This window comes from Berghia stephanieae, chromosome 3, assembly GCF_034508935.2.
Source record: "Berghia stephanieae isolate SIO BIC M18660-M18661 chromosome 3, UCSD_Bste_1.3, whole genome shotgun sequence".
NCBI classification, from domain to species: Eukaryota; Metazoa; Mollusca; class Gastropoda; order Nudibranchia; family Aeolidiidae; genus Berghia; species Berghia stephanieae.
This window is the reverse complement of record NC_088362.1, coordinates 43,059,587-43,077,086: the sequence shown is the minus strand read 5'-3', so window position 1 is coordinate 43,077,086 and position 17,500 is coordinate 43,059,587. Positions and strand designations below refer to the sequence as shown.

At 33.3% G+C, this 17,500-nt stretch overlaps 3 protein-coding genes across 4 annotated transcripts in view; 2 read left to right on the top strand and 1 right to left on the bottom strand.

The window, feature by feature from the left end:
• LOC144967795 (tetraspanin-14-like) overlaps positions 1–3,210 on the top strand; it is a 15,772-nt gene extending 12,562 nt beyond the window's left edge. For both annotated transcript variants that reach the window (XM_078905443.1, XM_078905444.1), the window contains 3 exons: positions 458–610; positions 2,118–2,234; positions 2,631–3,210. In XM_078905443.1, coding sequence (XP_078761569.1) covers positions 458–610; positions 2,118–2,234; positions 2,631–2,702 — 342 coding nt within the window. In that variant the 3' untranslated portion in view covers positions 2,703–3,210. The remainder of the gene's footprint in view (positions 1–457; positions 611–2,117; positions 2,235–2,630) is intronic.
• A 5,758-nt stretch (positions 3,211–8,968) lies between these two features.
• Positions 8,969–14,635, bottom strand: LOC144967797 (uncharacterized). The gene is made up of 4 exons (XM_078905446.1): positions 14,508–14,635; positions 12,489–13,051; positions 10,183–10,327; positions 8,969–9,879 (listed from the first exon to the last, which is right to left on the bottom strand). The coding sequence occupies exons 1-4, from the start codon at positions 14,573–14,575 to the stop codon at positions 9,714–9,716; spliced, it is 942 nt and encodes a 313-aa protein (XP_078761572.1). The 5' UTR covers positions 14,576–14,635; the 3' UTR covers positions 8,969–9,713.
• Positions 14,636–14,638: 3 nt separating this feature from the next.
• The window catches only part of LOC144967796 (nuclear migration protein nudC-like), an 11,578-nt gene continuing 8,716 nt past the window's right edge, over positions 14,639–17,500 (top strand). Inside the window, exon 1 of the mRNA XM_078905445.1 lies at positions 14,639–14,922. Coding sequence (XP_078761571.1) covers positions 14,851–14,922 — 72 coding nt within the window. The 5' untranslated portion in view covers positions 14,639–14,850. The remainder of the gene's footprint in view (positions 14,923–17,500) is intronic.

The window sequence follows — 17,500 nt, the reverse complement described above, 5'->3', positions numbered from 1 at the left end:
TCTTCTTCTTCTTCTTCTTCTTCTTCTTCTTCTTCTTCTTCTTCTTCTTCTTCTTCTTCTTCTTCTTCTTCTTCTTCTTCTTCTTCTTCTTCATCATCATCATCATCATCATCATCATCATCTTCTTCTTCTTCTTCATCTTCTTCTTCTTCTTCTTCTTCTTCTTCTTCTTCTTCTTCTTCTTCTTCTTCTTCTTCTTCTTCTTCTCTCGTCCTTTATCTCCACCTCCCCACCACCAGCTCCTCCTTCTTTTCATTCTCCTCATCCTCCCCCTCCACCACCACCTCTTCCTCCTATTCGTCCTCGTCCTCCTCCTCTTCCTCCTCATCATCATCATCATCATCATCATCATCATCATCATCATCATCATCATCATCATTATCTTCAACACACCTTTACCCCCATCAAATCTCCACTATGAATATAAAAGCCATAACACATTCTGTCACTCCCACAGTTCAAGTGTTGTGGAGGCAGCAGTTTAATGGATTGGGATGCCAACCCTTACTACAACTGTACGTCCACTTGTCATCACAAATGTGGTGTCCCAGCCGCCTGCTGCAAGGGATCCACTGACCACAATTGTGGAAACGATGTCCGAGATGCTCCTGTAAGTATTAGGCCAGCACAGTACAGGATGATTCAATAAAACTAGAATGTTTTTAGCGGTTCTTGCATGACATGTATAAAGGTGACCGTATAAATTAACATTTTATTGAATTCCCCATATATATCCATTGATCTTTCATTCTTCTAAACGGCTAGTGATCTTGTGCTATGACACTCGCCTTTGGATTTGAAGGTCTTTTTTTGAGTCTCACTCTGAGCAGAGCATAGTTGAGTCATTTGAAACAGCTATTTACCCACATTCTTTAACCGTACTCAGGTGTAAAATTAGTACCTGGCAATTAACAGTGTTGTTTCTGTCGGGGAAAAATGTAATATCACCTAACAGACATCATGTCTAGTCCTACATGTTAAGTGTTGTTGTTGGCTGGGGACCCCTTGTAAAGCGCTTTGAGCACGTTTAGTGGATATTACACTATCTTTAAAAATAGCTCTCTCAAGTTAATCCAGTTCCCTCAATATCAACCTAATGTATTCAGAATTCTTTACACGGGTTTCCAAGCCCACAGCATTAAACATCTAGACATGGTGCATACAAAACTAATGATTTTTTTTCACCTGAGACAAGGCTGCCATAGAACAATTTAACATTTAATTTGTGACCCATTGCCCTAAAGTGGTATTATAAGATAAAAATGAATTTTATTGATCCACTTCTGGAAATTGTATGTATGGCATGATGAATGAGGTGATTGAAATTCAATTTATAGCCACAAATGTAAAAAAAACAAAAAAACTTGGGCATAATTTTTGTTCGTTTTGATGGAGAATACAAATACAATTGTTTACACTGCTCAAAGTCAAAGTTCGTATTTCCTATCATTTTAATTCTAAATCCAGTTTACAGAGTCTGATTCATCCCGTCATAATACCGTTTTTAGGCGATGGGTCACGTTTTACATCTGAGTATGGTTGAAATTGTGAGTAGAGTGAGAGCATTTTCCAAGGACTCAACTTTGCACTGTTTACAGAGGTACCACCGAACCTTCAACCCGCAGATCACAAACTGTATGTTATACGACCAAACAACAAAACTGTACCCCTTTAAGGACATGACGGAACTTTTTTCATATCCTATTCTCTTCCATGTTTTATTTGATTATGACTCCAAATCTAAATATTTTTGCCTGACTTTTAAGTGCCTAGAACTTGTTTTAATGAGATGAAAATATAACTGTAACAATTATTGATCAAAAATGACCATATAACAACTTCAAAAAAGAACAAAATACGTACTGAACATGGAATGTTTCAGAATCTAAGCGTTTCTTCAGCCAACAACAACACAATAATAATGGTAATACTTCGTGTAAGATTGTTTTATTGTTCCCTGAAGATGATGGGGGGGGGGGGGGATGCTTGTTTCGAAATTGACCTTTTACAAGTCCTAATTAATGCACATTGCTCCTGCACTGCAAATTTATTTGGAAAAACATGATACCCTGCGTAATAAATGCTTTAATAATTGTCTTATTTCTCTTACCACACAGTTGCAGGACACAGAGAGATATGTTTACACAGAGGGATGCATTGTTACCTTGATGGATTTCGTTAGAGAACACATTTTGATTGTCGCTGCCATTGCATTTTCCATAAGCTTTCTTGAGGTGAGGGTTTTAACGACAATGATATTGACTGTGATGATGATGATGATGATGATGATGATGATGATGATGATGATGATGATGATGATGATGATGATGATGATGATGATGACCACAACAATGTTGATGATGATGATGATGTTGATGATGATGGTGATTAGTTTTAGGAGGAGGGGAAGGAGTATTATTATTATAATAAAAAGAGTTGTTGATTTCTTGAACAATTTAAACTTCCATATATACCGCATTGCCCTGAAGCGATAAATACTGTGTCTTGTTCAATCTCATGTAACATAATTGACACATTTATTTGTATTTCCTCTTTATTCTTTTCAACCTCATCTTTATAAATTCTTATCATCATTTTATTTATTGACTTATTCATTTATTTATTTTCAGGTGTTTTCCCTCATCCTTGCCGGCCTTGTGATAAAATACACAATTTACCACAAAACTCTGCTCGAGAGGTGATGTGTGACCCATCCGTCGTGAATTTTTTCGCAGTTTCCAAAGCTTTACATATCACCTACAAATTGATGTGCATTTACAATAAGTGAAGTTGGCAATCCTTTTGGAACAGTGATGGATGATCCTACCCGATGCTTTAGTTTCTCGATTCAGAAGCTTTACATATCATTTACAAGCTGTGTATGTTCACGGTTAAAAGTAATAAGAAAAGGTTCCCTTTATTTCCAAGACAGTTCTGACAGTGCAAAATAATGACGAATTATTGGAATTACTTATTTTACCTCATGCATACTGAACTCTATTCGTAAATTGTGAGGAACTTCCATTTCCATCTCCCTCTGAAGCTCAAGTGCATTTAAGATGCAAAATTTATTTTATGAATCCACACTTTCGACAGAAATTGCTTATTTGTATTCCAAGTTTTGTGTCGATTAAAGTCAAAAGTACTTTCCTCACATACAAATGTACAAACACATAAAAAAGAAAAGTAAAAAAAAAGAAAGAAAGAAAACATACATATATTATGTAGTTGAATATGTTTCTCTTTTCAAGGACGTTTATAAATCTATTTATTAAAAACAATGAAAGTGCTGTTAGTTATAATTTAAAAAACAGATATGATAAGATAAACATGTAAGCAATCATGGTAGCCATCATACTCTTGGCTGCTGATCAATTACGTCGATTGACAAGGCTAACAGTTCTCACCACATTCAATCCAACATTCTATAAGTTTCTTACACACATTCCTTACACACTGGTTTGTGTAGTGGTGACAGACCATTGTTACTGTTTTGCCAACCACAATTGACTGTACAACATATTATTTATTGGTTGAGAATGTAGTCAATGGGATATTGACATGATTTTGTGAAAAAAAGGTGAATGAAATTATAAAGAGAAAAAGATTGAAGTGAACATGCACAACTTTAATTGAAAACATTCCATACACAATCTGGTTTTTGTATATTTGCGTTTCTAATGAAAAACAATTATAAATATCTTTGTAGTCTAGTGGTATGATAATCAGCTTGTAACCTCTAGGTCCCTGGTGTGAGTACCGTTGTGGGCGATACAAAGATGAATCCTTGAAAACGACTCTTTACTCACCATTTTTCACCATGGTCATGTGCGTAATGAGTACCTGGCCATAACATTGTTTTCGATTGTTGAAAAAAACATTGTAATAGCGCTTTTCTTGTCCTGAATTTTAAGTGATGCGTTTACTTTTGAACCACTTGTAAGTGCTTTGAGCTCATTTAGTGGCTATTGCACCATATAAATGTTCACCTTATTTTTTTAAAATTAATGATAATGGGATAAAAATGGCTGATGTGAGGAGTTTTATAGAAGTAATTGAAGAGAAAAACCGAGCATGCTTCCCAAATCAGATCACGGTTTTTGCAAATTACCTTGTAATGTGTTTGTTGCTGGCGTATGAAAGACTCCAGTATGTAACATTCCTTATCATAATTTATATATCATCACCTGTGAATCCACTATATTTATATTTTGTTCAGTATGCATTCCCACTGAATTTATGTATGTTGTCATAAGAAGAAAATTAAAACCAACGAAAATGTTTTCATGTCCAAATGAGAGCTTATATGTAAGAGCCCTCCCAATATCTGACACCATTTCCAGTAAAAAGAAGGCCATTGCATCTGCATGCTAACAAAACCAGAAAATAGTTTTCCTTGTATATTGATAGCTTATGATGACTCCCAACTTTTTAGTTTTTAATCACTAAAGAAGTTAATACTTGGATCGGGGGGAGGGGAGGTCATCTTAATCTTTCAATATTTGAAGTGAACCTTTTCTGGCCAAAATGAGAACTGTAATTTGTCGTTATATATCAATATGTGTTTATGTTTAAAACAGTTGTTAATGTTAATACTGATCTTTTTTTTCAATTTCTACAATGATTATATATCACATTTGAAACAATCAGTTTTAGGTCATTTTTGCCTAGCATTATTACTGACTACAGAATAATTACACAATGGTAGTCATGGCTAAGCCGTTACTATGTTGTGGAATGTTGTTGAAATTAAAGAACTGTGAGTCTGGTTAGTGACTACATTTGGGACAACTTATTAGTTCTTTGGCCTGCCAGTTTGTCCTTGGGTACAGTATTTCACATGTATTTCTTCACTTGACTGGATTATGAATGATATTCTTGGTTTAGGCAATGAAACAATGGTCAACAGGCGACATGTCTGTTTGACGTGGATATTTTGCTTGATGGATAAATGTAGAATTGGGAGGCAAAATGCTGCTGTGCCCTGAAAAAAAACTGGAAGTCCCAGGTTTGAGAGGTTTTTGACAACATGAGGGTCATATTAATTGATTGATATTTGAAGAACGAGTTTTCTAAGATTAGAAATACACGTTTTTTTTTTCAGAATGAGCTTGGTGCAACTTGTAAAAATGCCCAATATGAGTAGTATTTGTATGTTTGAATATGAATCATTTATAGATTTGAACTATGATTTACTTTTCTAAAATGCCACCGGTTTTTTAATTTCTTACTCATAAAATGCATATCTTTGCTGATTGTGTTTTCTATTCATGAGGACAAGATGAATAGATTAAAATGTTTAGATAGATAGATAGATTAATGAATTAATAACATGTATGTAAAATAGATTAGAATTAATTGTGTTTTGATAGATAAATAGATACATTAGAAGAGTGATAGATAGATAGATAGATAGATAGATAGATAGATAGATAGATAGATAGATAGAGTCGGGGGGAGGGAGGGAGAGGAGGGATTAATTTGTTTTTGCGCCGACACTTATATTTGTTGCAATGGAACTCCCATATACAATGTTTGAATACCTCAAACAAAATTATTTATTGTTCCTTAGCTTAAGGAATTGTTTCAAGCGATTGCGTCTCCATTACCCAGATGCACCATGAGGTCATGAAACTATGACTTGCTAACCATCTTATTTCAACACACCATCATTTTCATGAAAATCAGTCATAAAAATTTGAATTGTGAGTAAAATGCTCCAGCTATATTGAGTTCCAGTATTTATTTAAAGTGTGGTGTGGATGGAAAATATAAAGTAATTGACTTTGAGATAAAGTCAGGAATTTTTTTTCTTAACATCTGAATCATTTTTCTAGAATGTTTTGTTGTTACTTATTTATGTATGCACACCGCCTCCAAATGGTGTTATATGGGGTAACATAGAGGCTGCATTTTGACGGGTTAAATTTATGTTTTTGTTTTAGTAAAATAGTTATGTTCTTAAAGGGACAAAGACTAACATATATGGGTGGCGTTCTTGACCTCCCATAGTGGTTAGGGATGTCTTCTATACCCCTATATCTATTTTCTAAATTTCTTTTTGCCATTTTCTTGGAACGAGATTATTACTTGGTTTTGTCCTTTCTCTTGTCAGAGTCCTTTGTTAAGCGGGAAACAGTCAAATGGGAGATTATATTTTTTTCCTTGTTTATGTATTGCCATATATATTTGTTGTTTTGAATGTATAATGTATGCATTGGAGTGTGTTCCTCTCAGTGGGATCCTGTGCTTGTGGCTGGATTAGACTTTTAGGTAATCTCAAACAGTGCAGAATGACAATATGCTCTTGGAATTTATTCCCTATTTGTACCATTCTCCTCTTACTTTTCTTGTGGGTTTTTACTTGTAAATCTAAATTAGTTTGTTTTAGTATCCCATTTTCTTCCTTTTTAGAGACGCTTAAATCACTTAAATATGTCGCTTGCGCCGTAACACCTTTAAAAACAAAAGAAAAACAAAGACTAAAATATCACATTTCTTGTCAGTTTCACATTAAAATCACTATTTCCATCATGTTGACACCAACATCATACTGTATTGGGTTGATGGGTCACATATTATGTCACGATTTAACAGTAGTTAAGGCAGGAATCTGTATGGTCTCAGATGAAACATTTGCTCATACAATCTACTCTCGGTTCTTTATTTGAACTAGGTCCATGTCAAACTCTTTTAACCACTTCTGAGAGCAGGTAAACTATAAAACTGATCTTTCTATTTTTGCTTTCCTGTCATTTCCTTTATTCCCCTTTGTATACATCTTAACCCCCCCCCCCCCCCCCCCCACAAGAAAACGACGCGAACAACTTTTATTTATTTATTTATTTATTTAGAGAGAGAGAGAGAGAGAGAGAGAGAGAGAGAGAGAGAGAGAGAGAGAGAGAGAGAGAGAGAGAGAGAGAGAGAGAGAGAGAGAGAGAGAGAGAGAGAGAGAGAGATTTAATGAATTCTATTTTTAAAGTCTGCTTTCATGTTTGAGATTTTATTAGGAGAATAGACTCGGCTAATATAATATTACACTGGAAATAATTTTTGCCACACAACTCTCAACTTTATATATTTATTTAATTTTTAAATATTTATGTTGCAAATGATATTTTTGATACAATTTTTACAAGACATAATTTGATAATCAGTTGAAATATTTATCCTGCTTGAGATCATTTTACCAGCCTGGCCCCTTTGAAAACATTCCCACTTTGTACTTTATAATACATTCATTTATTGTCTTCATAACTGGTGCTATTTATCATCAATTATATTCCTACATCTTATTGAATTTATTGGGTACAAATTTGACTTACAACTTATTGAATTTATTGTGTACAAATTTGACTTACAAGACATTGCTAAATGTGTGTGTGTGTGTGTGTGTGTGTGTGTGTGTATGTATGTGTGTGTGTGTGTGTGTGTGTGTGTGTGCGTGTGCTGGACCACGAGCGCTGAGGCATGTTGGGAGGAGGAAAGCGGTCTTTGAGTATGGTTTTGAAATCTGGATTAAAAACAAAACTAATTGCTGTTGAATTTTGTTTGTTTTGTTGGGGTTTTTTGTTGTTTTTTTTTTCCTTTTCTTTTATCGAATTTTGTAAAAATTAAATCAAAGTGCCTAGTGCTGTCCAAGATGGGTGGTAAATTGGAATGCTATATTTAATGAGGACGTTACACACATTGAAAGAACCTTCTGCAGTTAGAAAAGGAGAAGAGCTGCTGTCCATGCAAAAAATTAATTCTCTACCAAACAATGGCCACAGCTTGACTGAATATCTTGATTCAAAGAAATTCCACTTCAGGTAGATGTGCCCATACATTATAATGGTAGGCGATATTGAATAAGAAAGAAAGAAAAGGGAATGATTGTGACAGGAATTGAGTTGATGAATGAAAAGTGATTAAATTTTACTACTAGGTGTGACAACTTAATGCTATGAGAAAATTGAAATTTTTTTTAAAGAATATTATTTGGGCATTGTGCTTTACTGATGTACTAATGTAATGTATCTCATGAAAAACAGAAAATGATTCACAACAAAATACAATCTACTTGTGAAAACTGACTTTTGTTTTTCTGTTATCTTTTTTTAATCGAATGTTTCCTTCCCACTTTCATTTCCACATTCTTGGAACATTTTACTAAATTATATTGGACTTGACTTAACTCAATACATTCCTACACATTCTATGCCCGTTTATATAAATTGTGGGTAGCCTTATGCTGGGCATATGAGCGAATTGTTTCTAGAATTTACATCAATTTCAATTCTTTCTCTGAACTATTCCTCTTTGTCATGCTTCTTCTCGGGGTCTGTGAACAAGGAGTGCACAGACAATGAAGTCCAAAGCTCATTATCTTATTTTTTTTTTACTCCTATGAGTCCATCTGACCTAAATTTGTTGCACACGAGATTCAACTCCCAAGACTAAATTAAACCGTCTCTTTCATTATAAAGCTTGCATTTTCTTCCAGTATATTTCACTTAGAAAATTAAACTTATCAAAGGGTGGAATTTTGGTGACACGAGCAAATCATCTTGCTTTTAAATATTAATTTCCTTTGGTGAACAGTGTAGCCTTCATGAAGCATAAATGCCCCTGCATAAAATGCATGGACAAAGTCATTCATAGGCACCGGGAGAACCTTTAAAATTTGGATTCAACTCCTAATGGCGTGTGATAAACATGTGTAAAAATATTTCCATGAGTACAATAGTGGATTAGGTAGATATATTTCAAACTCAATGATCTTGTTTTAAGATCCGAATGAACACTTTACAGCACCATTTTGCCACAGATGCAACATAAATACTAAAGAATGTTTTAAAATTGAATGTTGTAGTTCATCCCTTCTCCCTCACATAAATAAGTAGATGAATGTCTAAGGAATTTAAAAAAAAAAAAAAATTTGATTGATGAGTTGACCATGGAATGCAGGAAAGGAAAGAACAATGTGTTTATTTAGAATATTTGTTACTTTATTTAAAATTTGAATATTGAAATAGTTTAGTATCGGATTAAATAAACTTTGTCTAAGTACTACATTTAATGAATTAATACAATAACAACAATAACCTCTCTCTCTCTCTCTCTCTCTCTCTCTCTCTCTCTCTCTCTCTCTCTCTCTCTCTCTCACACACACACACACACACACACTCTTTCAACCACACACACACACACACACACACACACACATACATACATAAAAAAGTCAATAAATCAAAATTAGTTCTCATTGCAAGAAAAGCCCTATCAGGAACATAAAATGGATTCAGATAAAATGATTTCAAAATAAGACAAAGTCAATATAATATTGACTACGTAACACTAATGAAGTCATTGTTCTAGGCATTTATTATTTACAAATATACAACTTGAAATGACTGCTGATACAGTGCATAATATGTTAACCCTTATCTGTTAATAATTTGAATTGCAGCCTCCAAAAACTGTCTGATTTAAGACTTGAAACTGTTAGAAAAATAATATATGCGTAACTCAAATCATTATAGTGATTTATATAATTGCGGTGTCTAGCCACCGGTTGCGGAAGGTAATACCAGCTGTTTTATTATTTGGAAATAGAGTAAATATGTTTCATCATTAAGGCTTTTCTCCTTTTTATTTTGCTTTGGAGGGGAGTAGGTAGGAGCTCTGTGGAGAAAAATTCTGTTCCTTTACAGTTATGTATAATAATGAAATCAATACACTGGAACTTCATAATCTGCCAAAGCATCTTTAAGACGCTGTGTTGCATCCACAAGTTTTTCTCTGTAGTGAAGAAGATCTTCCCATTTCTGTGAATTCCTCAATAGATCGTTGTTTTTCTGGGCCTCGTGGTGAAATTCAGGTCCTTTCATTTCATACCTTTCAACAAAAGACAGTAGATATATATATATATAATGAAAACAATTTGAGATTGTCAACTTTTGATATTGAGACAATTGTTTGCAAAAGAGATGTTTGGTAATTGATCAGGAAAAAAATATTGAAACTGGTCTCCTCGTGCTTCCGATCAGAGTATATGTGAAAGCCAAATCATTTATATTTTGTAATGTTAAATATTTATTAAAGAGTACAATATATGGTTTTGCTTTTTACTTATTAATTACTTTTTTTCTTAGAAGTTAGCGACACAGTGATTATTTTTGAATATTAAAATGAAATTACCACTTTGGTTTTGGACCCCTTATCCTCTCTAATTCAGCTTGTCTCTTCAATTCAAGATATTGCTTTTCTTCAATGCGTAATTTCTCCATCCTCAATTTAGAAATCTCGTCACTGTAAGGTGAAGTGAATGTAATACCAGCATTATCTGAAAAAGGAGATGATAGAGTGGCCGTTTACTTATTGTTTTGAAAGGTTGGTGCCGACGAAACTCCTGCACCATTAAAAAAAAATTATAGGAAAAACAATGATAGGATAAGAATAGAAGTAAATGGGTGAAAACAGATTAATATTTTTTAATGCACCTCGAAAAATATTCTGACATTAAAAAAAAATATTTGTATAAAATGAAGGCAGACATTTGTATTATCAATAATAATATCTATAGTATAATATGTATATCTACTCACAAACATCAAATAGGTTATTCAATGTCATGTGATTCTCAATCCAGGATTGAAAATTTCCCCTGGAGTGCAGGAGTACTCAATCCAGCTAGACACTGAAAGTTTTCTCTCCAACTTGAACATTTATTGAGCGCAATATCAACAAAACGTGCTAAAATCGCTTTACAATGGTTCCCTTACCAACAGCAACACTTAACATGAAGAGACATAAGGCCTGTTAGGCGATATTAAAATATTTGCTCACTACTTTATTCCATCGAAAAAGGTTATAGTAATCCCATTCAGCTCTGACAAAGTGGAAACCAAACCAAACCAAAAAAACAAAAAACAAAAACAAAACAAAAACAAACAACAAAAAAAATTAAATCAAACCAAAAATGTGAACAAAAATGTTTTATCCTGGTGATAGGCAATGATAAAGGAACCCTGACTTCAACATACTGAGAAAGAAAGGGCCGTATATTGCATCAAATCAATCTTACTGTGCATCCTACTGTTTTGTGATCGCCAAGGCATCATGATAGAATAAAGGTCTCGTTACTTGCATAGTTTTTGAATGGAATTATATATCAAATCTATTTGAAAATCTGAAAAGTGATGTTGGGGCCGGTGCTAAGTCAAGCAGAAAAAAAAAATTAACAACAGAAAAATCTTCAATAAAAACCAGTTAAACTGAAAACCAGGAGCTTCAATTATCTAGTATTTTAGTTCAGGCAAATTTTGTTTAATTGAATAGTAATTGGGCATCGTTTGATGAAGTGATGTGGATGTCAGTGTCCTTGTTATCAACCAATGGGTTTGTAAAAAAACATTTCAAATTGTTCTGCATATATCAATAATTTTGGTTTAACTGTTTTATGTTTAGCAAGTTTCAACTGTTAAAATATATCTTCATAAAACTGGGACAAAACATCAGAACCTCTGATTGCTGTACAAACAATGAAAGGTTACCTGCTACTGCAAAAAAAAAAAATGTTAATATTTCCCACAAAGATTATGCATGTTATATCATGGACTTGTTTCCAGTATCATAAAACATAATTAAGTCATAAAGATCGCAATAGAGAATTTACTCTTTGATAGGATTGTATTCTTCAAAATATGAATTTCATGAATATATGATTTGAAAAAAAAATGGAACAAGTCCCAGCTAATAGAATAAAGGTCTGGAAAGTTGTGTCTAAAGTGCCAGATAAAATAGAGAGAAAAATATCAGTACTTTTTCACATATTATCTACTAATTCCAATCAAAATATTTTCGGGAAGTGTTGATGGCCAGATTACTAATGTCATTTATTCTTTCAACATAAGAAACATGGAAATATCAACAGGATCTGTAAATCTCAATAATTTAAATTTGAAAACTCTCACAGGGTCTCAATGATTTACCATAAATACCGAAACTATTCATATAAGTGCATTGTGCACTTCAAAATAAAACATCAAAATGTGTGGACCAGCGACCTCTGTTAAGTATATATTTACTTATAATTGTAATGCAGGAGCCTTTTACACAGCGTTTGTGTGTGTGTGTGTGTGTGTGTGTGTGTGTGTGTGTGTGTGCATGTGTTTGAATGTGTGTGTGTATGTGTGAAAGTGTGAGTGTTTGTGCTTTTTCGAGCATGTGTGAATGCGTGTGTGTGTGTGTGTGTGTGTGTGTGTGTGTGTGTGTGTGTGAGTGAGGGAGTGTGTCCCACAAAGCAGCATTCAATATGTTGTTAGCCACCATCTCGAAACCCTTCATAATACTTGCTTTGATTATGCTCTCTCGATTTTTCAAAGAAAAGCAATAGAGGGAATTGATTGAGGTGTGTTTTATGGGGTAAAAACAAAAAAAAACAAAACAAAAACAAAACAAACAAACGAAAAAAGAAGATGGATCTTATGAGAACAAAAACTTACTTATATGAGGAGTTTCAGATGCTAAAAGAAATAAATTCTTTAACCGCCTGGCTTCAGCTCTGATTTCTTCTTGAGATTTTCCACTCTTTGGTCGACTTGCTGATTTAGATCTCTTGTTTCTTTTTGCTGTTTTAATGTCATTTAAAAGTTCAACAGTTTTGGTTCCTCCCAAGGTCATAGGAAAAAATCTATCTGCCAAGGTATCCTCTGAACTCATAGGAATCTTAACTGAGGAACCAAGATGAATTGGTTTTGTGTACCAATCTGTCCTTGATAAAAGATCTCTATGTGGTTTGTAACTATTCAGTGCATCTCTCAAAGCTTCGTTCAATTCTTCTTGAGTATAACTTGGCCCTTGTGCAAGAGAACGGATATCATTTACATCTTCTCTGAGCAAAGATTTTTGCAAGTCTCCACTTACACGGTTCAGGCTACGAGATATTGTGCGTAGATTTCCGTGCAGTCTTGGGTCATCTAAGTAATCATTTGGGTGGTAAGCTGATTGAGACAGATTTGATGTAGTTGTTGTTATCATTGAATTCGTCATAAACCCTGGGAGTTCCCTGAAACAATGAAAGTTAAAATAAATAAGTAAATCTAACATTTTATCCTTTTTTCAAAAGAATGTATGTGACCAATCATCCCAAATTAATATTATGTCGAGATGAAGCAGATGTTAAAATATTAAATTAAACTGACCAAAAATATGAATTCTTGACTTAAAAGTACCTTCTTTAATTTCCTCAATAAAACATAAACTCAACTCAAATCTCTTGATATAATACTGGTTTGAGACGTTTGGTTACATGTGAGGGGCCTATCAGACAGATGAAGTCATTGCAATTCTTTTGTTGTCTAATTTCTTTTAAATGTAGAATCTAAAAGATCAAGTAACCCAATTACACAAATTCAACGTGTCAGCTTTTGAATTATTTAATTCAGAAGATACTGTGCATACATTTACCTGGATACCTGGATACCTCTGTATAGAGCTTTTAGACTTGGTGTAGTCTCCTTCGCTCCTCCTCATCTATTAATGATTGGACCAATTTTTATAATTGAACTTGTTTCCTAGGGTGTTGCTTATCTCCAACTCTGCTTTGAATTTATTCAAATTTTTTGCTGATACTGTGGTTTCTTGCAGTTTATTCCAGTTATTTACAATTCTAGATGAAAAAAAGTTCCTTCTTTCATTTGTTTTAAAACGTTCTTTTTCCAGTTTCTTGCTGTTTCCTCGTGTCTGAATGTTCTTGTTTGGTTTAAGAAATCCTGCCTCTACCCTGTCTTTTCCCTTTACTATTTTATATGTTTGGATCATATCTCCCCTTCTTCTCCTGTAATCTAAGGTCGGGAGATTTAATTCTTTCAATCTCTCACAGTAGGTTTTGTCTTTCAGGTGTGTGATAAGTTTTGTTGCTCTCCTTTGCACTCTTTCCAAACAGTCTTTGTCTCCCTCAACAGGCATTTACTAAAACAGCATCAAAATTTGGATTTGATTTGATTAAATGATTAAAATTCAATGTACTGTTCAGTGTTACTTTTAAACAAAAATGAATAAACCTAAAACTAAAACAGCATCAAAATTTGGAATCACTTTTATTCAAGTGTTGGTGAGAAGATGTAGAGGGTATCAACGACCTGTCCATGGCCTGTTCTGACATGCAAATTTGATCAGTTGCATTTAATAAAATATTAAAAGCCAAAAAGAAAGGATTTTAAAGTGTACTGGTTCTTCGAACAAATTGAAGATTCTCATATGGATATCTTTATATAAATTATCGAAAGAGAATTGTCAAATAAACAGCCTGCCGGAAGAAAAAAATATTTTTACTTCTCTCTCTTTCTCCCCTCTCACACTCACACTCACAGTGTTAATTTGACTGGGACTGGACAACACCAGTTTTCTCGCCTCATCAATCAAACCCGTTTGTCTGAATTACGAAATTATAGTTTAAAAGACTCGAACTGGATTTTGAACAAATTTGAAACGGTGTATAACTATTTAATTTATTATCTTACCGATAGCGGCTGGGAGATGCCCCTCTAATGACGAAATCTTCATCAGGATTCCTATAATAGTGAGACATCTTTTCCTCTTTGAAGATAAGTTTGTTTATGGTAGTAACGGTAACATTTCCGGCAACAACTATAAACAATGCCTGTTCCGCTTCCGTTTTGCAAGCATAGTTTCACATTCGCATGTTACCGATGCTCTATTCGAACTGAAACCGTTGTTTGTTCCAGAAAGAACGATTATTTTTAGATGGTTTATTGGACGTCCTCTTGACACCGGTTTACTTTCAATCGAAGAAATTTGTTTGATTTAAAACATTTTTCAGTTTAAGGAAATAATCTATTGATAATGGGAGACCCCGAGAGATTTGATGGTATGCTGATGGCTATGGCTCAGCAGTGTGAGCAGGGAATCCAAGAGGTGAGTTGAATTACAAACAGCACAGAAAATGAAGAATTTTAATCCTTCATCATTATGTAAAATCCCGTAGTTCTTAGCTTTGATCTATGCTCCTTTACTACACAATTTCACGTAAGACGTCTTAACGATTTATTTTTATTTTAATGGTTTAGATTTAGACGTCTTACGTGAAGTAAAGTAAAATTAATTAGACTGTCATTATTCCCAGACGCCTGTAATTTAGTATCATACGTCCACAAAACTAGATCCAACAACATATTTTTATTCGAATCAGAGATGAAAATAACTACCAAAACAAGGAAGCAAAAATGGTGGAAATATGTTTAGCTCATATATGAATTTAAGATATTCCGACAGCGGTGTGGATAAACAGCTCAGTGGGTTAAGCCACCTTTCATATTTTACTCCTTTTAGCTGCCCAGATTCGAACCAGTCGCGACCCCCCCCCCCCTCACACACACACACTTTTTTTTTTTTTACTTTTTCTTTCTTTCTTCCCAATTGATGTTCATTGTTTTCACTTTTGTTCCGAGTTCGGAGCAAGAGTTTTTTTAATCAGTTGAATTTTGTATTTCTCTGATAATATTATTTCATTATTTAATTTGGTCTAGATCTATTATTGTTTTTTTTTTGTTTTGGTCAAATGATAATAATAATATTATTATTATTATTATTATTATTATTATTATTATTATTATTATTATTATTATTATTATTATTAATAATAATAATAATAATAATAATAATAATTGTAATAATTGTTATTATTATTACTATTACCATCATAATCATTATTATATTATTATCAATAATAATATTATTTTTATTATTAATACTCTTATTATCATACTATTACTATTATTATTATTATTATTATTATTATTATTATTATATTATTATTATTATTATTATTATTATTAATATTATTATTATTATTATTATTATTATCATTATTATTATTATTATTATTATTATTATTATTATTATTATTATTATTATCATTATTATTATTACTATTTTCATTATAATTGTTATTATTATTATTATTATTATTATTATTATTCTTATTTTTATTATTATTATTATATCCTCTATCTGACCATTTGGTCGCTCTCTGAATATTTCTGTTTGTTTGCTTTTTAATTATTTATTCTTTTTTAGACACTATTTGAGATCGGAGTTGGGACGAATATATTTGCTAGAGACTAGAAAAAAAAAACAAAGAGAGAGAGAGAGAGAGAGAGAGAGAGTGAGTTTAATATTTTTAAAAAAGAGGTGGGGGGAGGATGGATGGGACATTTATCCCTTTCAACGTTCTGTAAAAAGAAGACGGAATTAAAAAAAAAAAAAAAGTGACGTTACCAGGATTCGAACCCACAACGTCGATTCTGGTCAAACTTCCAGGGCAAATGACTAAACCATTCGGCCATGACACCCACTTCGAAGTCGACGCATATTGTGTATATGTAGTAACAACTGATTTTAATGTTGGTTCATTTTATGTTTTTATAGATATTTTATTAACTTTCCTTGTTTCTATATGCATTTGGAAACATTCCATATTCTGGAATGTGGATAATTGTTTAAAAGAGCTGAGTTTCAAATATGCGTCTGGGGATAATGAAAATTCGTTATCCCCAGACAGGTGTCTGGGGATAACGAATTTTTATTATCGCCAGACAGGTGTCTGGGGGTAATCACAGCAAATTAATTATTGTTCTCTACTCTCTAGGCGCTAGGACCTAAGTTTAAGTTTAAGCTCTAATACTAATAATGCTATTGCGGGGAAAAAATATCCTCCTTCAAAGTAAACTGCCCTAAGCTTTTTTATCTTGTCATAAATTGGTTGACATGACATGATTTGATTAAATGATTAAAATTCAATGTAGATCTACTGTTCAGTGTTACTTTAAACAAAAATGAATAAACCTAAAACTAAAACAGCATCAAAATTTTATGCGTTATTTTAATTCCGCTCAATTTGGAACTCCTTAGTTACATATCGAACGCTTTTTTGTTTGCTTTCCAAGATTTTTCCAACAGAGAGGACCTACAAAATATCTGTCGTCTTCTATTATCTGGAATTTAGTAATGTATTTATGTCTTTTTTGTTTTTGTTGTTGGCTGAAGAAGAATTTTGAGTCCGAAACGTTCCGTGTTTGGTATTTTGTTGTGTTTTGCTGTTATTTTCATTTTTGTTTATTACTAATTTTATTACTTTTTACAGTCCACAGCTTCAAGCAGCCTAGTATCACTTTGACCTGTGTTGCTATTACTTTGACTTGAACTATTTCTCTCTCTCTCTCTCCCTCTCTCTTTCTCTTTTTTTCTCTCTCTCTCTCTCTCTCTCTCTCTCTCTCTCTCTCTCTCTCTCTCTCTCTCTCTCTCTCTCTCTCTCTCTCCCTCTCTCTTTCTCTTTTTTTCTCTCTCTCTCCCTCCCTCCCTCCCTCTCTCGCTCTCTCTTTCATCTCCCTTTATGCCTTTATGTTTTAAGTGAAAATCAGGTTTCCTACCAGAAGCCTAGAGCCTAGATTAATGCCACATTGCTGATAGACTTCATCAGAGCTTTATCTAAAGG

Bases quoted from the DNA above. Each gene is read 5' to 3' on its own strand.
- LOC144967797 (XM_078905446.1), bottom strand. From the start codon at position 14,575: ATGTCTCACTATTATAGGAATCCTGATGAAGATTTCGTCATTAGAGGG. The intron at 13,052-14,507 runs GTAAGATAATAA...TCATTGTTTCAG, and splicing joins GCATCTCCCAGCCGCTATCG to GGAACTCCCAGGGTTTATGA. The intron at 9,880-10,182 runs GTAATTTCATTT...TTTTGTTGAAAG, and splicing joins AGGGGTCCAAAACCAAAGTG to GTATGAAATGAAAGGACCTG.